Here is a 24,111-nt window from a genome sequence, read left to right as displayed (position 1 = left end):
TACAAAGTGCTGGTTATTACCTTTAAAGCCCTGAATGGCTTAGGTCCGAGTTATCTTGAGAGTGCCTTCTTCTACTTTATCCCCACTGCACATTAAGTTCATCTAAAGAGGTCCGTCTCCAGTTACCACCGGTTTGTCTGGTGGCAATTCAGAGGCGGGCCTTCTATGTAGATGTTCCTGGGATATGGAATGCACTCCTGGCAGAAATCCATAATTTGAGTTCATTACTATATTTCAGGAGAGCCCTTAAAACCTATCCATTTGGCCTGTCCTTCCAGGGTTTTTAAACTACAGTAAACTGTTTTATATTGTTGCCCTGGTTTTCCAGGGCTTTTAGCTGTTTGAACGTCTAAATTGGTTTTATTCTGTTTTTATAGTTTTGATTTTAATTGTTAACTGGTTTTTATTTTTATCCTGTTGTAAACCGACCTGAGCCATTTCGGAAGGGCAGTATATAAATTGAATGAATGAATGAATGAATGAATGAATGAATAATAATTCAGTGACAGAGCATCACCATGGCATGCAGAAGTTCTCAGGTTCATTCCCCAGCATCTCTAGGGTTGGGAAAGGCTCCTGTCTGAAACCCTGGAGAGCTGTTGCCAGTCAAAGTAGGACAATACTGAGCTAGATGTACCAATGACCTGACTCAGCATAAGGCAGCTTCCTATGTACTATTGTACCAAAAAAGCAGACTGAATTAGAATTGCTTCTGAACAGACCTATTTCTGCAAAGAATTTAACAGCTAGCAATAAAGCTCCTTGTACCACAATATTCTGCTGCAGCAAAAAACAACAAAGAGTATTGAGAAATGTTAAAAACTAGCACATTTGTTCTGGCACAAATGGTTGGTTGGTTTATCAAAGTGTGTCCAAAAGGTCAAGCAATGCAGACTCATAACTGTTATACACCAGAAGATACCAGGACAGAACTCATGATACCAGGACAGACTCAGCATGGCATGGCAAAAACAATAGTAAAAACAAAACCTAAAGAAGAACAATTATTTTCTCTAGTCATTTAGCTTATACATTTGATTAGATTCTGCATTCATTTGTGTTTCATATGTATGGATTCTTGAACCTGTGGATGTGTCTCATAGCACTCAGCGTATTGTTTTCTTGTTTTCTTTTTGACCTTCCTTATAACTATACTTCTTTGTAATGAGATATACAGAAAAACTAAATAGTGCAATGCTCATTGCTGAATTTTCCAAGATTATTATTTCTTCAAATAAACCTCATTCTAATTTTGAGCAATTCCTCGAGCCCGATCAGCCTCCTTCCCAGAAAGTCTTTACCAGAGGTTTGTTGAGGGATAAGTAATGCTATTTTCAAGGTTTTTTCTCCACACTTTCATCCCAAAATATCAATATCTTTAAACAGCTATCTTAGTATTCAACTCTGATTAACTGCTAGATCTATCAATAGTATCTTCAGATAAGCAAGACAATGTTTGTGATTTTTTTAACAGGAAATTGATTTTTTAACAGGAAACCATTTTTGTGCAGAGAACTGAAAAAATGCAGCTGTCCCAACCACTTCAAAAAACCTTCAATGAAACATTTCATTTATTGTGGATACTCATGACAAATGAACACATACACTCCAGGGAACTGTTGAAGTTGGATGGAATACTCAAGAAGTTTCTGAAAGGTTTACATTTTTCAAAACAATCTCCAGCCAAATGTCAAAGAACAATATTCTTTTTTCTATAGTGTCCACATCACAAAATACTTTCCTTGCTTATCCTCCATCTCTGGCTGTAGAAACAAGAATGTATATGGCCTCTGACCTTTTGGCAAAAGTTCACTGCTATATTTGAAAAGTAAGCAACACATATAAGTTTGGTGCAAAGAAGCCATTTGTTTTCTTAGTACTGATTCATGTCCAATAGCTGAGTGTACTTCTGCATTAAACATGCCATCAACTGGGAGCAAATAGGCGGGGGGGGGGGAGGGAAGGAGCCTTCAGGTATGTTCCAAACAATAACAGATTTGGGCAGAAAGGCATTGGGCCATTCTGGAAACTGTACATAGGGGGCAGGGGGAAGGAAACAAATGTGAATGTTAATATTTAAGTTAAAAACTGCTTATATTGATATACTGTTGAATATTGATATACTGTTGAATATTGATCCCATAATATCAACCAATATAATATAGGATGGTAAGGTATATCTTCCTATGAGATATTTATTACATTATAGTGCCCAGGGAAATAAATCTACAAGATACACAGTGGAGATGTGACCTGGGCAATTGCCAAGCTGGAGCAATAGCAGGTGAGTCAGAATGAGACAACAATAAGAGAGTAAAGCTGGAGCAGGACACTGGAGCAAAATTCGTGCCTGGAACTAGGGATGTGTGAATTTATCTGGGTACAAAATGATTTGTACCCAAATCTACCTGTTTGGGGCGATTTGTGGACAAAACAAATCACCCCTGTGCTAGCTTGCCAAATTCGGGTCCAAAACAAATCACCCAGATTTCAAACCCGAAAAATGTGTAGATTCGGACCTCCATTTTGTAGCAATCTCTCTTGCTGTCTTCATTTTGTGTCAGGAAATTTTTTAGAAAATCCCACCCTCCCAAGCTTCAGATTGGCGACTTACAGTGTGCAATGACTGGCTGGCAATTCCCCACTGGTTCCAGATTGGCTCGTTTCCATTCAAATCTTGTGTTGCCAGGTGTGACTGACCCAGCATTGGCTAGTGGAAGGGTCAAAGAAGGGACAAGGGTGGAGGGAGTTTGAAGGGGGGATTTTCAAATGTACGTAAGGAGGCAGACGGCCACCATTCTGCCTTCCTGCCTCATGGGAGAAGTGAGAGAGAGAGCACCTGAGCAGCTTTGCTTTGCCTTGCCTACTGCCTGGAGTGGATTCTCTTCTTTTTGTTCCTGCTTTCCTGATTAAGGAAAAGAGGAGATAAATTTTTTTCACCCCCTTGCTGCTGAGAGAATCACTGCCTGCACCTGCTGTCTGTGCAAACTGATTCGAGTACAAAATGATTTGTTCCCAAATCTACCTGTTCTGGGTGATTTGTAGACAAAACAAATCGCCCCTGTACTAGCTGGCAAGATTCAGACCCAAAATAAATCAGGGGTGATTTAAATTGGGTACAAATTGAATTAAAAAAATTGATTCGTGCACATACCTATCGGGAACCAGAAAAGAATACTGGAGCAGAAACTGGAACAAGGATAGGGTTGGGAATCACAGAGGAAGGCTGCAGCAAGGCATTAGGAGGGCAATTCTGGCCATCTCGCTGTTGTTGAACTACAACTCCCATCATTCCCAGCCACAATACATTGTGGAGGAATCTTTGCTGGAGGGCCAAGATTGCCCAGCCCTTCATTAGAAGAACAGACTTCCCAGCGAGCTTTCCAGGGTGAGTGTTTAGAGCAAGTAAAGAGTTGATATAAGAGAAGGAGTTTCCCCACCTTCCAGGTGTTAACTTGGCCCTGATACTGAGGCTATTCACACAAGCTTACAAAACTGAGTTAAGAGAGCCCAGCCTGGTTTTGCATGCTCATTTGAACCACTGGGATTGTGCCCGATCCTGGTGGCTACATGGTGGCAAACCCGCCCATGAAGCCTCCTGCTTAAATGAGGTTAAGGGAGTGAGTGCTCCCTTGACCTCATTTTTTTGATCGTGTGCCTGCCGTGGTTGCTTGCAGCTGTGGCAGGCACCCTTGGGGGGCACTTGGGGGGATCCCACTAATTATTAGGGGTCTGGTCAGTGGGCCACCAAGCAGTGGTGCTTCCCTGAACCCGACCCCCGGAGTGGCCGGGTTAGCCGTGGGAGAGCCACCAATCATCTGGGCAGGTGATCCGCCCATCCAGCAAAGAGTAAGTGATCATCTGTGGGGAGGGTCGGATAAACCTAGTATCCCCACAGATCTCAAAGGAGCTTTTCTCACCAATTGTGAGAAGAGCTCCACTGGCTTCCTCCTTCTCTTGGGTAGGCTTCAGCTACCCAGGTGAGCACTGCTTCCCTGGTTCTGCATGCCAGTCTGGATCTAGTGCCTCCTGGGGATGGCTGGGGGGGGGGTCTAAAGCAGGCCTGCTCAACTTAGGGCCCCCAGCTGTTTTTGGGCTACAACTCCCATAATCCCCAGCCACAGCAGCCAATAGCCAGGGATTATGGGAGTTGTAGGCCAACGGCTGCAGGAGGGCCAATGTTGAGCAGCCCTGATCTAAAGCAAGGATCCAGGTGAAGTTATCAGATCCCCTTAAATCCTCCTATGGATCTGGTTCTAGCAGTTCATCCAGGACTGAGGTCACTGCAGGAACATCATCATTGCAAGGTTCCTGGAGGAGAGAGCTCCTCTTCCTGAAGACCACTTCAGGACTGAGGGCTGGCTGGGTCCTGACACCCAGCCTGCCTTCAAGCAGCTCACTATAGTTCTCCACTCCCTTTATCCTCTACTGTGCAGCTGAAGAAAAAAGATTTATTCCCAATTGGGTTTTAGGAGCATAGGAAGCTCAGCTCCCCTCACTTTTCATCCATTCAGGTTGTTTTCCAGAAAACTATACCACTTTCAGAGAGAAAACCGATGAACAGCTTTAAGCCTTTATTCAGAATAAACTTTAGATAATGAATAAGTGTCAAAAGATTGCTATCCGCAGCTTCCATGATGCACAACGGTATGGTGACGCAGTGAGCCATGTTGGGGATGGCTCACACCCTTAAGGCAGCCCCAACACTGTAGATAACATGCTATTTCATTAGCAGAGCCGCTGTAGCCAGAGGCACTCTTACCCCCGGACCTTTGGCCCCAGTCCATGGCATCCAAGGTCCGGGGGACCTCCAAATGACCAGGGGGCCTCTTGCCACCATCCCACACAACCGATCCACTGCTTTTCTGTACCTTTAGCCACCATGTGGAGGGTGAGCCGCGCAGCTTGCAATGATCCATTCGAACTGCACAGCTGCACCTGGCAATTTTCAAGGGCTGCTCGGCCAGATGGGCAGGACCAGCGGCCACTCTGCCCACCGGTGCAGGAAGGAGAGGCTGCTAGGCTCACCCCCACCCACTCCCGGGTGTGCACATGGCAGCTAAAAGTACAGAAATGTGGCGGTTTGGGGACACGGTGGGAGCGCCTCACGGTGGGGGCAGTCCAGGTGCCCAAATCACCTAGGTGCACCACTGGCTGTAGCTTTGCCCATTTTTATGAATAGGGGAAACTGCAACAATGATGCCTGCACAACCACATATTATCTACAGCCTTGGGGCGGCTTTATGGGGCCGGCGCAGCCCCAACATGGCTTGCAGTGACACCATACTGCTCTGTATCATGTCAGCAACTAATGATCAGGTTTCAGACCTAAGGAAAAAGGAAGTTATCCAAAGCACAATAAAAATCAACTTCCAAATTACTAGTGCTAATAATATATCCATGCTTAAGTTTCCCATTCCTCATGCTATTAACTATTCCTACATTTTGAAGCTCTGTGTAACTTATCTATCCTCTCTCAAGACAGGAAAATGGACAATATTTATTCAGTAATCTTGAATAAAAACATAAATTGTATAACCAACTATGTGCTAATCCATTTATTCAAGGTACTGACAACATCCAGTCTTCATTCACATCTGGTCATACAACCCAGCTCACCAGAATACGTATGTTGTTGAAAAGCACCAGTTATCATCCTTTTAGGCTGGTCTTTAATTTTACTATGATTGGTATGACACAAGACACAAAATATGAGATCTGAATGGATAAATTACATTACAGGAAGCACATGAACTCGAAATCCACCCCAAACTCCCCATTGCCCTGGGTCCAGTTTATGACTCAAAGAGCCCTCTCTCACGATCAGAGAGAAAGGGCTCCACACTGCAGGGGAGGAAGCCTTCAAATGCTTACCTCTCTCACAGATGATCCTTGTCTTCTGGCTGGGTGAGCAGATCACTCGCCCAGATGTTCACTGGCTGCTACCAGCAGACGGGAGGTTTGGCCCCTGGAATTCCTATAATGCACCACGTGAGTGCGTGGTGCATTATGGGGAGCTTCCCGATGCAGGCCAGGAGGCTACTCATGTATAAGTGCTACATGGAGCTGTGTGGCACCAACACACAGTTAGCCAGGGGTAAGAGCATGCTCGCACCCCTAACCCTGGCTAACTGCCGGGCTCCCTACAGGGTTTGTTGCAGTTCTGTTGCCAGGAACTGTGCAGCTCCCAGTGGTTCTCACATGTAGGAAAAACCGGGCTGGGCTTCCTTAGCCCGGTTTTGCCTGCATGTGTGAATAGGCCCAAAGTGTTCAAAAAAGCTCTGAATGATGTAGAGTGAATATAGTGTGAACCTCACATTGGGAAGCTTCCACATAAGACTGAGTCTCAAAGTAAGAGTATGTGGTCCTTCTCAAATAATTGATAATGAAATTACTCATTTTCATTTTCTAATTGTATTGCCAAGTGCTAGTATAGGCACCTTTTAATCTGTATTCAACCCCTTTGAGTGGCATACAGATCAGAAAGAATCCTGGCACAGTCAGAGGCAGAAACCTAAAGTAAAATTAAAAAGAGCTAAGACTTTGACTTAGAAAAGACAGCAATGCATACAGTTGGCACCAACAAGAGTAAACATTTGCCGTGGCATCAATGCTGTATTCATTCTAAATATAAGGAACCAACTGGTAAAGTAAATATTACAAGACAGCATGGCCCTGTACTGATTTACTTTTTAATAACTATATTATTATAGTCACTATAATATTTAAGGTAATAATTATAATATAGTAAATACAGTCACTATATTATTTGAGGGAAATTACAATGAATAAGGAAGTGAAAGATACAAAAATGCATGTTGTCTCTTTCTTATTGATTGTAATTTTCCTAATATAATTCATTGCAATTTTCCTAATTACAATATTCATTGTAATATCATAGCAAAGAAAAAAAGTTTAATTATACATCAACACCTGTATTTAGCTAAGGAGAAACATTCATAGAAGTGGGCTTCCATTATTTGCTCTATTTGGAACCATGGGCACAAATCTGATGGGTATCCACATATGTACTGGAGTGCAGCTGAGTGTAGATGTCTCTTATGAACACTGCATTCTTTTTAATATGCTCATTTTCACATTCTCGAGTAATCTTAAAAAGGTAGGTGTGTGTGTGTGTGTGTGTGTGTGTGTGTGTGTGTGTGTGTGTGTAAATCCTTTTTTAAAAGCATGACTACATTTGGATTGGGGTACAACAGTCTAAAATCACCATCATTTTCTTTTTATAAAATCACTTAAATTATACTAGGTGCATACAGCAAAAATGTGAATATGTTAATAGTATAAACACAGGGTATGAATACAGGCCACACTCCTCCAAGTAACTGTCCATATTGTCACTGAAATAACTGGAACTCACCTAAGCAGAAGCAAACAGAAAAGCCTAAGAGAACATCCTGTAGCTGTACAGTATCCAATGTGGCATCCTGATCAGAGCAAATGCAAGCAATTTTATCCACAAAGTGCTTTGCAAATAAGTAACAGCATGCTGTTGAGGATTCAAATGAGGACCCATATGAAAAAGACTCCTTATATTCAGCTGGATGGCACTGTGTGGACACACCAATCTTCAAAAGGTTTCCCAGCCAACAAAACCAGACAAGATGGCCTCAGTGTGAATGTTGGTCCCCCCAGAACCAAGAGCCTGGGCATCCTCACTTCCACCAGCTTACGCAGGAAGTCCTTTAGGTATGGGATGACCAGTCTACCTCAGCTGCTTAGTTCTGAATTGACAAAATAAGTAGGACATAACTGGGGCAGACTGACATAATTTGCCTGATCCAAACAGGTTCTGGTGGTGTAAATTCAGGTGGTGCAAACAGATGGCAAATGGTTTTCCATAGAAAAATCTGGCATTTAGCACCAGCACCTTAAGTTTCAATAAATGAGCCTGAAAGACTCCAATAAAAAGAGGAAACTGAGGAGAAAAAGAACCATTGGCAGAAACTTTAAAATAATTATTCACAAAATAAGTGATACCAAAAAATGGCACTACCACCAAATAATGGAGGAAATTCATTCATCCCTACCATCAAGTCTATCTTTGCAACCACAAATGGCTAGAAACAATTTAATATCAGAATGTAAGAACAGCCCTGCTGGATCAGGCCCAAGGCCTATCTAGTCCAGCATCCTTTTTTACACAGTGACTCACCAGATGCTCTGAGAAGCCCACAGGCAAGAGCTGAATGCATGCCCTCTCTTACTGTTGCTCACCTGCAACTGGTATCTAGAGGTATCTTGCCTCTTAGCCTGTAAGTGGCCTGTAGCCCTCAGACTAGTAGTCACTGACTTCATGAAAACTCCCATATAAGAGTGTGCTGTAGTGCACAGGGGCACCTCACCAAGGAAATTCTAACATTTCGGGGAGTAAGACAAGGATGCATTTTGGCTCCACTACTGTTTAACTTTTACATTAATTCCCTTGCTTCCCATTTAAACAATTTGGATCATCACCCTCCCAAATTAGTGGATAAGCATCTCAATATTCTCTTGTACGCAGATGATTCTGTCATTCTTTCACAAACACCAATAGTTTTAAGAAGAACAGTGTGCTCTTTGGCCTCCTATTGTAAGGAGCATTCATTTGAAATTAATTCTAGTAAAACTAAGGTTCTAGAGCAGGGATTCTCAAAGTTGGGTTCCCAGATGTTTTTGGACTTCAACTCCCATAATCCCTAGTCCCAGTGGCCTTTAGTTGGGAATTATGGGAGTTGAAATCCAATAACATCTGGGGAACCAACTTTGAGAATCCCTGTTCTAGAGTTTGTGAAAAGACCAAACATTAACAATTGGATGCTAAATGGGTACAAGTTGGAACAAGTAAAACAATTTAAGTACCTTGGTGTAATATTTCAGGCCTCTGGATGCAGATCTGTGCAGAGAATATGTTAGACAGAATGCTAAGAAGAGCACAGGCAATTCAATCTTATTACTACTCCAAGGGTGCCCATTTTATCCCTGCGGCTATTAAACTCTTTGAACCAAAGTCCATGCACAGCTCCTGTACGGCGTGCAGCTGGGCATATATACCCTAATTTCTCTAAATTAGAAGCAGTTCAATCTAATTTCCTGAAGAATGTATTTCAGGTCCCCAGCTGTGTTCCTAGGGCGGTTGGGAGCAGGGTTGCTCAAAATAAAGGCTAGGGCTTGGATTATTATTTTTGAATTATAGCTTAAGATGATTTTCCATCCCATTGGTTTAGCTTCAGTGGTGCTAAAGGACATATATCAGTCAAGGTGGGAACAAGGGGTGGAGGAAAGGCTATATTATTACGGTTTTTCTCCCACCGCACTGCTAGCCCTAGGTTAGGAAAATGCCAGACTCAAAATAAAGGGAAGAATTTATGATATAGAGTGGCAAATTGATCAGGGCTCCATTCTGGTTGGTGTCTTTTGGGGCAATCCAATTCTGAGCTTTACCCCTGCCAACTATTTAAACCTGTTAACAGTCCCAAAGTACCGCAGAGCCCTGACAATGGCCTGATGCAATGCCTTGTGAACAGAAGGCATTGTGACGGAAGGGAGATATCAAATTATTTATTTATTTATTTTATTAGATTGATATACCTCACTTCCAAAATGGCTCAGGGCAGTTCACAGCATGATAAAAACAATTAAAACAAATTAACAATTAAAATCAAACTATTAAAACACAATAAAACCAATAAAACAGCTAAAAGCCCTGAAAATCAGGACCACAATTTAAAATAATTTAAAACAGTTAATCATTTAAAATCATGGAAGGCCAGGCCAAATAGGTAGGTTTTAGGACTCTCCAGAAGGACAGCAATGATCTCAAATTACGAATTTCTGCTGGGAGTGCATTCCACAGCCCAGGAGCAGCTACAGAGAAGGCCCGCCTCTGCGTCGCCACCAGAAGAACCAGTGGCAACTGGAGACGGACCTCCTCAGATGATCTTAACATGCGGTGGGGATTATGTAATAGAAGGCGCTCTCTTAGATAACTCGGACCTAAGCCATTCAGGGCTTTAAAGGTAACAACCAGCACTTTGTATTTTGCCCGGAAACATATCAGCAGCCAGTGTAGCTGTTTTACAACAGGCATAATATGGTCTCTCCGGGTTACCCAAGAGATCAACCTGGCTGCCACATTCTGAACTAACTGAAGTTTCCGGACTATGTACAAAGGCAGCCCCACGTAGAGCGCATTGCAGTAGTCGAGCCGGGAGGTTACCAGCTGATGCACCACTGTTTTGAGGTCATCCTCTCCAAGGAATGGGCACAGCTGTCAAATCAGCCAAAGCTGACAGAAAGCACTCCTGGCCATGGCGTCCACCTGAGATACCAGGGTGAGGCCTGGGTCCAGGAATACTCCCAAGCTTCGCATCTGCTCCTTTTGGGGAAGTGTAACCACATCCAGCACAGGGAGATCTAACTCATCCCTCAGATTCTGAGCCCTCACAATGAGCACCTCCGTCTTGCTTGGACTCAGCTTCAATTTGTTCTCCCTCATCCAGCCCATTACTACCTATAGGCAGGCATTGAGAGAATGAGTGCCATCTCCTAAAGATGAAAAGGAGGAGTAGATTTGGGTGTCATCAGCATACCGGTAACACCCAGCACCAAATCTCCTGATGACCTCACTCAATGGTTTCACGTAGATATTGAAAAGCATTGGTGACAGAATGGAGCCCCGGGGGACTCCATATAGCAGCTCCCATTTTGAGGAACAACTGTCACCAAGCTCCACCATCTGGAATCCACCCGAGAGATAGGAGCAGAACCACTGCAAAGCAGTGCCCTCTATCCCAAACTCCCCCAGGCGATCCAGAAGGATATCATGGTCGATGGTATCGAACGCCAATGAGAGATCCAGAAGAACCAGCAAAGTCACACTCCCTCTGTCAGTTCCCCAGTAAAGGTCATCCATCTGGCCAACCAAAGCTGTCTCAACCCCATAGCCAGCAATAAAGCCAGTTTGAAATGGATCTAGATAATCAGTTTCCTCCAAGGCTGCCTGAAGCTGGTAGGCCACCACTCTCTCAATCACCTTGCCCAACCAAGGGAGATTGGAGATTGGCCTCTCACTGTCCATCACTAAGGAGTCCAGAGAAGGCTTCTTTAGGAGTGGTCTAATCAATGCCTCCTTCAAACAAGGGGGCACCCTACGCTCCCTCAGTGATGCATTTATGATATTAACTAGGCCATCTCCAACAATCTCCCTGCTAGATAGAAGCAGCCAAGTCGGGCAAGGATCCAGAAAACAGGTGGTAGGCCTCACTGCCCTAAGCAGCTTGTCCACATCCTCAGGAGTCACAGACTGAAACTGCAAGAGGGATTGCTTGACACCTCCTCCATAGACCCTGCAAAAACACTGGAGTCCAAGTCGGCCCGAATACAGGAGATCTTGTTCGCAAAGATCCCATTAAAAGCATCACAGCAGAAGCTGAACGACCCCCGGGACTGATTGGAAGTCGAAGGAGAAGAAACTAAACTCCTCACAACCCGGGATAGCTCCGCTGAGCGCGAACCTGCAGCTGCAATGCATGCAGACCAGAATCTCTTTTTTGCCACATGCACCGCAACCGCATAAGTCTTCAAATGGGTCACATGCTGTATCCTGTCAGATTCGAACCGAGTTCTTCTCCACTTGTGTTCTAGTCGCCTACCCAACCTCTTCAGCCCCCGCAACTCCTCAGTATACCAAGGGGCCATTTTTGAAGCAGGTCCAAAGGGACGCTGAGGAGCAATCATGTCTACTGCCCTGATGAGTTCCTTGTTCCAGGTTCCCACCAGGGCTTCAACAGAATCACCGGCCGCACCAACATCAAAATCCTCCAAGGCCTTTTGAAATCCCACTGGGTCGATCAGCCTTTTTGGACGGACCATCCTAATAGGTCCACCACCCCTGCAGGGGTGGATTGCGGCTGTGAGACCAACCTTAACCAGGTAGTGGTCCGTCCATGACAAAGGGAAAATGACAGGATCTCCCACCCACTGAACACCCCCCTGATCTGAACAAAAGACCAAATCAAGTGTGTGGCTGGCAATGTGAGTTGGTTCAGAAACTAATTGGGATAGGCCCATAGTTGTCATAGCCACTAAGAACTCCTGAGCCACACCAGACAAGCCAGTCCCAAAGTGGATATTGAAGTCCCCCAGCACTAAAAGTCTAGGAGACTCCAACACCAACTCCGCGACCAGCTTCATCAGCTCAGTTAGGGAGTTTGTTGGGCAGCGGCGTGGATGGTACACCAACAGAACCCCCAATCTATCCCTCGTTCCCAGCCACAAAAATATGCACTTGATATAAGTCAGCTGTCTCACAGGGGCCCTGGTAGGGGAAATGGTATTCTTATGGACCACAGCCACTCCACACACACACACACACTCCCGCCCAAATCCTCTAGCCTGCTCCATGACAGAATAACCTGGTCGGAGAAGCTGAGCCCACACAGGACCACTTGCCTCCCCCAACCAGGTCTCAGTTATACATGCCAGGTTAGTCCCCTCATCTATGATCAAATTGTGGACAATTTTGGTCTTATTCTGAACTGACCTGGCATTACAGAGGAGCAAATAATTCCATATGGAGAGCGTATTTGCCCCTGTGGCTCTAGTGATATTGAAACAAAGGTTCATGTACTCTTGTACTGTCACTATTACTGAGATATTCGGCATAAGCTCATCTCTTCAGATATTAGCTTATATCCAGGCTGTACTGATTCCTTTTACCTAAATTTCCTCTTGGCAGATCAGAATGACTCTAGATCCTATAATGTGGCTAAATTCTGCCTTATAGCTAGCAAAATTCATTTAGAGCTAATTAAGCACTAAATATTCTAAAGCCTATATGTATGTTGCCACACTCGCTGGATATGTTGCTGCCATACATAGTATAGAATACAATATGAGATGAGATTTAACACCGCTTTGTATTAATTACATAATTTTGCTGTCTTGCTACCTTTATACGCAGTGTCATTCTGTTATTAGTGTTGACTAACTTTTATATATAGTTTTATGTTCATAGTTTTAACTTCTAGCTTCTTCTACTTATTATACTAAGTAATTTTATAGATACTTTTTATCATTTTGTAGGAGTAGATTGAACCATTTTTGTCTATTTTGCTGTTATGCTGGTCAAGTTTGAAATAAAGACTATGCTATGCTGTGCTAGTAGCCATTGATAGACCTTCCCTCCATGAATTTATCTAAGCTCTTCTTAAAGCCATCCAGGCTGGTGGCTGTCACCACATCTTGTGGAAGAGAATTCCATAGGCTAATTATGCACTGTGTGAAAAAGTACTTCCTTTTGTCGGTTCTAAATTTCTTGGCAATCAGTTTCATCGGATGACCCCTGGTTCTAGTGTTATGCAAAATTTCTCTCTCCACACCATGCATAATTTTACAGTGCTCTATCACATCACCCCTCAGTCCTCTTTTTTTCTAATCTAAAAAGCCCCACATGTTGTAGCCTTACCTTGTAAGGAAGGTGCTCTAGGCCCCTGATCATCTTGGTTGCACTCTTATGCAGCTTCTCCAATTCTATAATGTCCTTTCTGAGGTGTGATGACCAGAAATGTACACAGTACTCCAAATGTGGCCACATCATAGTTTTGTATAAGGGCATTATGATATTAGCAGTTTTATTTTCAGTCCCCTTTCTAATGATTACATGCATGGAATTGGCCTTTTTCACAGCTGCTCCACATTGTGTTGACATGTTCAACAAACTGTCCACTATGACCCCCAAATATCTCTCCTGGTGAGTAACCGACAGCTCAGACCCCATCATCATATGTGTGAAGGGGGTGGGGGTGGTTTGCCCCAATATGCATCACTTTACTCTTGCCAACATTGAACCACATCTGCCATTTTGTTACCCACTCCCTCAGCTGGAGAGATCCTTTTGGAGCTCCTTTAACTCTCTTTTGGATTTCACTACCCTAAATAGTTTGGTGTCATCTGCAAATGTGGCCACCTCAATGCTTACCCCAACTTCTAGATCATTTATGAATAAATGAAAAATCACTAGTCCCAGTACAGACCCCTGGGTGACCCCATTTCTTACTTCCCTCCATTTTCAGAACTGTCCATTTATTCCTACCCTCTATATCCTGTCCTTCAACCAGATACCAATCCACACATGAACCTGTCCCCTTATCTCATGACTGCTAAGTTTTCTCAAGGTCTTTTGATGAGGAACTTTGTCGAACGCATTTTGAAAGTCCAAGTATACTATGTCAACTGGATCATCTCTATCCACATGTCTGTTGACACTCTCAGATAACTCCAAAAGGTTGGTGAGGCAAGATTTACCTTTGCAGAAGCCATGTTGGTTCTCCTTCAGCAGGGGTAATTACTGGGGTAACTTTTTTTAAATATGAAAAAATAAATTAAAGCTTGTATACTTTATGGGTTATTTCCATGTTCTAAACTGTGTGAGCCACCACCTATGTCAAAGACAATACATCTTGGAAACAAGGGCAGCTCTTCCATGAGGTGAGGTGAAGAGGTAACCTCAAGTAGCAGATCACTGAGATGCCAGTGAGGCAGCAAGATGTCCTCCTGCCCCCACTTTTTTAAAAAGGGAAAGAGGGGGAAGAGGTTACACACAAGGCAGTAACATTTGGCACCCTGCCTCAGGCATACAGAAGTAATGAGCTGCCACTGCTTGGAAATGAACAGTATTCTATGCATGTTTTGCTTACCAATATGGAGAAGACATCAAAATAAATTTATTCAAAAGAAACAAGGGACAATATGCACAATACAATTATTAATGGGTAGATTAGAGTATGATTTTGAATGTTAATTCTCTTTTGCTTCCTGAAAGCAACATAGGAAAGGGATATCAAGTACAGCTTCTAAATATACAAGCATAATTACAACCAAAATCAGTTGAAGCCAAGAGTCTACAGATTCATTGTAAAAAAAATTTTTTTTAAATCTTGTATGATTTTAGCTACTTCACTAACACTTCATGAAATAAATCTTTTTATTCTACAGTTGCTTCTTTCCCCTCGTCCTAGTTACACCCAAGCTGCTAGAGAACTTTTTAAAAAATCCTGTGTTATTGTTAACTTCCAGCTACAGTAGTTGCTTGCAAAACAGTATTCTCAGTAGTGCATGGCCAAGAGCCAGGGAATTCCTCACTGCATCAAGGGGCATTTATATTAAACAGAACTGGGAACAAATACAACTGTGACACTTCAACAGAATGACGATCTTGTGGGAACTGTAATTAATCTACTTGCTCCATTTATAGTTTGGAAAGTATGGCTACTTGCTGCAATTTGGGAAATACTTGAAAAGAGTAAGCTTAGAGAAAAAGTTCACAAGTTCAATACTGTAATGCCACCTCTTTATAACAACTCACAGCTCCACCCATCTCACTGGAAAGAGCCTAGCTGGAAAGGATCAGAATGAATTTATCAAATTAAAGTTTGCCACTTAGCTCATAAGCAAACAAAGCAACACTTCTGCATTTGCTGGATGGAAGCATGGCAATGACCTGAAACATGTGACCCAAGGATTACAGTGTACTATCCTGTAAAAACAGAGTTACCATAAAGAGTGGTCCTCTTTATGAATCAAGGATTGCTACTCTTGAAGCCACCAAGTCCAATGTTTTTATTTTCTCATTCACTCAAACGCAATGAGTGGCTCAGTATTTTGAGGTAGACTGTGGGCCCATTCGGAAATAGCATGAAACCTTGGGTAGACTAATCTGCAGTCAATCTGTGAAGCTGGGAATCAGTCCTCAGATGATCGTTCAACCATAGTTTCACAACCTCTGGCTCCTGGGCAGAGGGACCCCTCCTTCTTCCTGGTCCACTGAGGCTGCATCCCAGCAAGCTACCTACCATTTGTGTCACCAGCCAGACTGTGAGCAAGGTGTCAGCATGTCAGTAAAGTGGCAATTATTGGCTACGATTTTTGATGAGGCATGCTCAGTGCGACCGTGCCCTTTTGGCAACTATCGCTCACCCTCAGCAAGGAAAATACATTTTAACCCTTTCCTCACACCACTTGTACCACACACAGCCTTTGCAGGAGCCCTGCAGCTATACAATCTTGCACAAGCATAATTACTGATGGGGAGAGATGGAGAGGGGCATTTGGAGATGGTGATGGGGTCTCAGGGGAGAGAACCAGTCATGAGCTGGTGGTTTGCATTGTTTGCAATAGGGCTTATACTGTGATGTAGCTTTGAGTGTGGTATAAATGTACATAGAGGTGGGGAGACTGGACCTAGGAACATGCTAATGAATCCCGGGAAAGGACTCCAGGTGCAAGGTCCGAGGCTAGTTATCTGTTATTCCAGGGAGGGGAATCAGAGGGAGCACTGACACTCTTGGTTTGCACCAGTTGCTGGGACCGGGAAAAGTATTGCTGAGGGACCCTTCCCCGGGGCTTATATGGAACTAGCAACTGGGCTGGGCAGCAACAGTCCTCCGGCCCACATGCGTGTCTCCATGGCTAGTCACTCTCATGAGAGAGCAGTTCTTGGGAGAAGGGCATAAGCATCTATTGCATGTTCTATCTTCACACAGGGCTTTTGAGCCCAATCCCTTTATCTCATTGTATGGCTCCGCTCATGAGGCATGGCTGAGACTGCATGCCTTCACCCAAGGGGAAGTGGCTGGGTCCACCTTCCCCTACAATCTGGTACAAAAAATAGGATCACTGGAAAAACCAAGGGCTTTATTTTAACTCAGGGTTATCCCAATCGTGATTGATTATCCCATTGCTGAAATGCATTATAACGTGCCAGTCTGGGGTACCTCCAAAACAGAACTTTAAACTTACAGACAATTTTCAGGCATGCAAGGCAACCAATGTCCTGCTGCGCAACCTGACATGAAACATATGAAACACCTTTTAAAAGAAGCCTTGTTGAGCAGCTGCACTAGATTGTGTTTTGTGAATGGAAGGGTTCCTTGAACATGTGCCTCCTCTCCTTCCCCCAATGTAAGCTGTCAAAATGTTTTCTGTGGTAATTCTAAGTAAAAATTCTTCATGCCAGGCAATGCGCAAAGGTATATATTGCAGGTTGCTTAAGAAATCCAATCCTCACTCCCTCTTGGTGCCAAGAGCACAAGAAACCAACCACTCTCTTCCTTGGAGCAAGTCAAGCTTTGCCTATCCAGACCCTTGGAACTCTTCTCTTTCAAACTGCAGCACATGAGAAGTGCCACAGAAGACTTGACTTGCTAGCCTCTTACCACCTCCCTGCACACAGGTCCCACTGTTGATGAGTGGGTGCAATGGACAGAGGCAGATAAAAAAAGACATCGATTTGGGGGGCAATATGTTGTCTCTTTAATTGACTGGACAGCAGGAAGGTTGTTATGGCCAGGGCTTCTGCAGCTGTGTTCATTATGTAGCTTTGATGGGAACCCCACTGTGTATAGAGTTGGCACATTGTTATTTCTGAAAATGCCACAGTATCACTCCCCCAATGGCATGGCATATGTGCCCTTTGTGGGAAAGCAATCTAGTTGTTCAATTTCTTGTGTTGTCGGATGTTTGTGCACAGATCGTTGCAGTCCTGAATTGCTGGAGACCTCTCTCACTGTCCCTGTCTTTTCATCCCATCATTTTACTGGGGATGGACGGGGGGGGGATAAGTCGCAGGGAAAAGTGGGCATTCATCAATATGTTTCTTTCCCTTTAAAAGCAGGAACTGCAGGGACATGGTGTCCCTGTTGCCAGGCAGAAGGAGGAGGAAAGAGATGGCAGAGGGCAGGGCGTCAGCTCCAAGAGGTGGCCATTGAGAAACACGAAACATGGCTGGGGTGGCCCAGAGTGAGTGGTGGTGTAGTGCACAGAGGTGCCAACCACCCCCATGAGTTGCTAACCCATGGGGTACTGGGTTTTGTTGTTTCTGAGGTGCTCTGAGTGTAGATTCTTTGGTAGCATTAAAGATTTTCAATGACAAACTATGAATCCACTCTCATTTGCTAACCTTAAAGACACGTAAACTTCAAAAATCACTTAAAAATCAGCCCCTTGCCCAATTCCTTTCAAATAATTCTGATAACTTCCTTGCCCCCCTTGGGCACTACCACCCACCACACTCCACTCTAGGACACCCCTTTCCCCCCGACGTTAAGCTATACATTTGCTGCAATCCTCATTATTCCCTATGAGGAATTTTAAAATACTTTTAAAATTCACCAATAATCGGAGGAGTGTCTGATTGCTTTGGGGTTTTGTGGGTGGTAGGCACCTCTGGGTGCCTGCCACCTACCCCACTTTTGTGCCTCTAGGTGCTCCACAATAGGGGATAATGGGCTGGTTCGGGTTCCATTATACCCTATGAGAAAAATAATTTAAAATATTAGAAAAATAATTAAAAATATTTCAAATACTCATAAAAAATCATAGGAGTGTCCAATTGCTTCAGGGTTTGGGTGGTTGTTGGCACCCATGGGTGCTACACAATAGGGAATAATGGGCTGGTTCGAGTCCCATTATGCCCTATGAGAGGAAAATAAAAATAAATTTCAAAAATTCATAAAAAATTGTACGAGTATCCGATTGCTTTGTAGTTTGGGTGGTAGGTACCCATGGGTGCCAGCTACCACCCCACCCACCTTTGGAGGTTCGAACCAGTTCAAACCAGTTTGAATCAAACCACCCCCAGTTTGGTTCGAATTCAAACCTGCAGCTCGAATCTGATGGCTGGTTTGGTTCGAATCTGAACCATCGAACCACCCCGGTTCGAATTCGAACCGGTTCGAGTTTGAACCAGTTTGCACATCCCTAGTGGACCTCTTGATGGTTGTGGAAGGAGCTTGTGCATGAATCCCAGGTTACAGCAGCAACAGAATTTGGACAACACAAGGCGACCTTCTAAGCAGAAATCGACCCGTTGTTGGGTGACAAAACAGCTGTTTCATACATTCGGACGACCACAAACTCAAACCTCTAGCATGTTTGCATTATGTCCGAATGCGGCTTTATCTTTCAACAGTACTAGTAATCCTTGAATGATGGTTATAATATTTTAAAAATAAAGTTTTGTATTACAAATCCAAACAACATTATTAATTATGCCTGTTGTCATTATACTTGCTTGAATAAAAGGATGCTTCCAAGCATCAGTTTCCTCTGCTATGGTAGCTTCCAACAAAAGACAAAACAGGAAGTACCTCACAGAAGAACACAAGAAATCTGTGCAGTCATTTATGTTCCCCCATGCTGCCTGATATTATGTTAAGACAGGGCTATACAACTTTGGCCTTTCAGCTTTTGGATTACAATTTCCAATATCCCAGCCACTGGCCAATAATGGATTAGTTCAACATCTGCAGGAGGGCCAAAGTTGTGCAGCCTGTATTAGGACAAGCAGTGATCAGAATGAGTTGCAGCACTCTGACATCTACCGTAGTTTGTGAGTATCTAGCATGCCAACATATCAGCATTCCAGTCACCTGCAAAAGCACCACAGAAGTACCAAATGTTGTCCAGAAGCTCTCCCTATTCTTGAATATGCTTTTTTAATGAAGTAATGAAAACGTCGAGAATATATTAATTTTTTCAATGTACAGCCCTCATGGCTATAATAAGCCATGGGGATTGCTATAACACAGCAATGAGCAGGATCTAGGCTAAGTTAGACATGACTAAACATGATTGAAAATAATGAGACAAATTAGTGTCTAACTTAAGTCCCAATAATTTCAATATGACTTAGCTATTAATAACTTAGTCTGGATCCTGCCCAATAATAATTTAGGGAATAGGTAAAACTGAAAGATAAAGCCATTCACCACAAAACCTGTATATACTAACTCTTGAATCCTGAATAACTAAAAAATATAAAACATTTTTTAAAATTCATGAATAGGCTGATGTACATGCTCATTTTAAAATGGTATCAAAGCAATTGGTACCTGAGCTTTGCAATCTCTGCCAAATGTCTCATTCCTCACTCAAATTAAGAAATCTTTGGAAGAACCCTGACTCTGTGGTAAGAGCTACTTCAGCCTCCTTAACTCCAGCCAGACCAGTCCAACTTCAGCACCTCAGCATTTTTGCCACCTCTGTAGTTTGAGTCATATGCTGCTAAAGTAACATGGGAACTGAGAAGATTCTGTAGTGGGAAAGCATTATGTCATTCAGCCAAACCACATGGTTCCTTCGTACAAATGTTACTGGAGCAGCATGGGACTAGAGAGAACACAGCCAAATAACTCCCATGCTGCTCTGATAACATATGACTCAAGCCTAACCTAGAAGATGCCACAGCTACCACAAAGTTTTAAGACTGGCACTGAAGGATATCATACCAACATGATTCTAATCCCTGGGCAGACCACAGAAGTTTGAGGCCTAGAAATCATCCAACAAAGTTTTGTACTGGTGGGCAGAACACAACATTCCGTGGTAGATAGTACAAACAAGCTGGGGTGTGTGTGAAAACAAGCCGCAAGTGCAGCCTGTGATGGTTCTATTCTGTCCCACCTTGGCTACCTCCCTTCCTCTCTCATTTGCCCTGTCTGAGCCCAGTGGGCTACTAAGTCACCTGGTAGGGGACTTAACTCCTCAACCACCCTGTTGGTGGCTCATCAGGAAAACTGGTCTCTTGAGATAGGATGGGCTGAAGCCATACTTTAAAACCAGCACTTTGAAGAAGGGGCAAAAGTACTCAGAAAGATGGTACAACTGTCACAAAACATATTATATGTAACCCAAAACATATATTATCTTCAGTGCACCTATGCTGTTTGAATGATAATGCTTAAATGATAGCAATCACGTGTGTAAGGTCAGTGATACTGTTTTTTCCATGCTAGCTTTGTCTTGTATGAGTAGAATCCATGTCATTAGTTCAATTCATATGACTTCCACATTCAAAAGTTACTGGCAGAAGCATGGGAGTTTCTTTCTAGATTGTGAGCCCCTCTGGGAAATGGAACCATTTTCTTATTTATTTATTTATTTATTTATTTGCTATATAAATTGCTTTGGAGACATTTTTAATGGCAAAGCTCTATATGAAGAATAATAATAATAATAATAATAATAATTATTATTATTATTATTATTATTATTATTATTATTATTATTGAATTGACATTGAAATAATTGAAATTGAAAGGCTGTGGCAGAAAAAGACCAAAATAATCCCAGTGGTCATTGGCGCCGTGGGTGCAGTTCCAAAAGACCTTGAAGAGCACCTCAACACCATAGGAGCCACAGAAATCACCATCAGCCAATTACAAAAAGCAGCTTTACTGGGAACAGCCTATATTCTGCGACGATATCTATAACAATTGATAATAAAATCCTGGCATCCCAGGTCCTTGGGAAGGACTCGATGTCTGGATAAAACAAACCAGTCAATAACACCTGTCTGACTGTGTAAACAAGAAATAATAATATTTCATTCACACCCTTCATTGTAAAGAGCCTTCCTCTCCCTCCCCCCACCCCCAATCTGGTACCATTTGCTTCCTAGGGCTAGCTTTGATGACCAGCATCTCTTAACAAGAATCAAAATTAAGTACTAGTGCTGTAAAGGACTTTCTCCATATAGTGGAGCAATCAATGTGGCAAGTGGATTTCAAATGTTATAGCCCCTATTCTGAAATGATGTCATGTGGAAGCATTTGTCCATGGTCTCTACACCTGGGGAGTAATAATTGAATCTACCCTCCAAAGAACACTGCACACAATGAGGGTGTGTGTTATTCTGTATAACTGACATGTTGCAGAAAGAGTAAACATTCTTTGCCAGAATTGAGATCCAATGTAGTGTAGTCACTAGGTTTTAAAGAAGTCCAGGCTCAACTCTTGCCTTGCACAAGTCACTCTCTCTCATCCACAGAGGCCTACATGTATCCATTCCAATATACAAATTGTACTCCTGAGACACCTTACAGAGTGGTTGGAAGGATTTCTAATGTGAAGAGCTCTAAAGTGCTACCACATTTACCTGAAAAGAAAAGGCAACTCTGAATTTAAGACAATGCCCTTACAAAATGCAGGTTAAATACAGGTTATGCCTGTATTTACTCAAAAAGTAGAAGACAGAATTTAAGATGACCCCTCTGGGTCATCTGATTTCTAACAGCAAATAATTGGTGGGGGGGACCTAGCCTTGGATTCAGGTAAATATGGTATATACATCCTAAGCATTATGCATAATGTACATCACAAGAGACATTTGAAATAGAGATGTGCACAAACCAGTCTGGAGGCCATTGTAGAGGCCTCCAAACTGGTTCAAATGTGGCGCAGTTCAAAGGTTCAGCGCCACGGGGGTGGTTCTTTAAGGGTGGGGGGTGCACTTACCTCTCTCGCCACTTTTCCTCCACCAATGCTCCTTTAAAAAAAAAAATTCTTGGGGTGGCAGCGTACCTCCCTGCTGCCCCTGCCCACATTTTCAGCCAGAAGTATTGTGTGTACACGCACATGTCGCATGCACGCCTCCACAATGGACGTGTACATGAGCGCACGGTACTTCTGGCCACTTCCAGCCGAAAATGGGGGCAGGGGTCTCAGGGAGGTACGCTGCCGCCCCAATAAGTTTTTTTTTAAAAAAGCGCCGGCAGGGTAAAAGCGGCAGGAGGGTTAAGTGCACCCCCCCCACACTCTTAAAGAAGCATCCCCGCAGTTCCGTGCACACCACTAATTTGAAATGTACATATTATTATTATTAATTCGATTTCTATACTGCCCTTCCAAAAGTGGCTTAGGGCGGTTTACAAAGAGAAATAATAAATAAATAAGATGGATCCCTGTCCCCGAAGGGCTCACATTCTAAAAAGAAACATTAGACAGACACCAGCAACAGTCACTAGAGATACTGGGGGTGGATAGGGCCAGTTACTCTCCCCCTGCTAAATAAAGAGAATCACCACGGTAAAAGGTGCCTCTTTGCCCAGTTAGCAGGGGACACATTCCCACACTTTACCTCTGTTCCACCATGTTTCCAGATAATTGGGAACAGTAGTAATGGCAATGAATATTTTGGAATGGGTGAGTTGCACTATGACCTCCCATAGTTCAGAAACCCATGATCTTCTGCAAGCCAAACCTAAACCTCTTCCTGAAGCTGAGGCTCAACTCATAATGGGCTTGCCACCACTGATAGCAGCCCTCCTCACCAATTCCCCCAAGCAAACTTATCCTTGCAAAAGAAAGTTAACTAGTGACAGGGAAGGCCTCCTACCCACTCTGAGGCAGCAATGATGCATTCTGGGAGTTTAAATATATAATTCTGAGATGTGGAATTGAGAGAAATGTTCCATATTTTTTGAACAAAGTGTTTAATACACAAGAAAAACCCAAGCTGCTTTGAAGATTCTATAACTTCTGAAAGGTAAATTCTAAAGCAGGTAAATGTCAAGCAAGCAATATCTTAATGTTATACCAAGAAGGAAACCTTTACATTATTTTTGTTTTCTGGAAACCAGGAACAATATATCCTTACCATATATTCCATATTGGAAGCTTGCGGATACACCTGACTCCGTAATTTATTATGCAGATCCAAGATACTTTGCATATCACTGTCAGTGATAGACCTTTTCCCTCTTTGCTTGGCAGTCCACCATTCACCATCTTCATTCATGTATTTTTCTAGCAGCTCCTCCCATAGTGTTGCATTGGGAAGTACCATGGCAGAAACTGCTTGAGCTATGAATAGCAAAGCAGTTACTCTGAGCCATTCCTTAGCTACGCACCACATGATGATCTCAAAACAATTCTGGATTAATTCCAAGACAAAGCCTTCTTCTAGGTATGTTGGCTGCAACAGCAAAAGAGAGTGAAGTGAGGTTAGCATGAAGGTACTGCCCTGAATTAGTTTATTGAATAACAAAAGTCGAACTAGTCGAAGAGAATATGCCAGTGTGGTATCTATGGAGACTGACTAAAAAGCCAGCTAATGCAGACACTCAACATCTGTGCTATGGTTTTGAATCTACAACGTGTTTCCACCCTCATGAACTGAAGACTGTACAAACTACCTGAATTTGCATTTCAGAGCCTGCATGAAAGAAATTCATTTTCCCCATGAAGGTACTCAAAAGAGGTAGTCACAGTATTAACTGATTAATTCTGTTCCCTTACAACAAGATATTCTGAAATATATTTTTGTAAATTCCA

General features: G+C 43.1%; 1 protein-coding gene across 2 annotated transcripts in view; it reads right to left on the bottom strand.

Annotated features, from left to right (window-relative positions):
• The window catches only part of CRISPLD1 (cysteine rich secretory protein LCCL domain containing 1), a 53,908-nt gene that overhangs the window by 27,886 nt on the left and 1,911 nt on the right, over positions 1 to 24,111 (bottom strand). For both annotated transcript variants that reach the window (XM_053247698.1, XM_053247699.1), the window contains exon 2: positions 23,435 to 23,752. In XM_053247698.1, coding sequence (XP_053103673.1) covers positions 23,435 to 23,692 — 258 coding nt within the window. In that variant the 5' untranslated portion in view covers positions 23,693 to 23,752. The remainder of the gene's footprint in view (positions 1 to 23,434; positions 23,753 to 24,111) is intronic.

Source organism: Hemicordylus capensis, chromosome 4 (assembly GCF_027244095.1).
Source record: "Hemicordylus capensis ecotype Gifberg chromosome 4, rHemCap1.1.pri, whole genome shotgun sequence".
Lineage (NCBI taxonomy): Eukaryota > Metazoa > Chordata > Lepidosauria > Squamata > Cordylidae > Hemicordylus > Hemicordylus capensis.
Note: the sequence above shows the minus strand (reverse complement) of the source record. Positions and strands in the feature narration are given on the sequence as shown.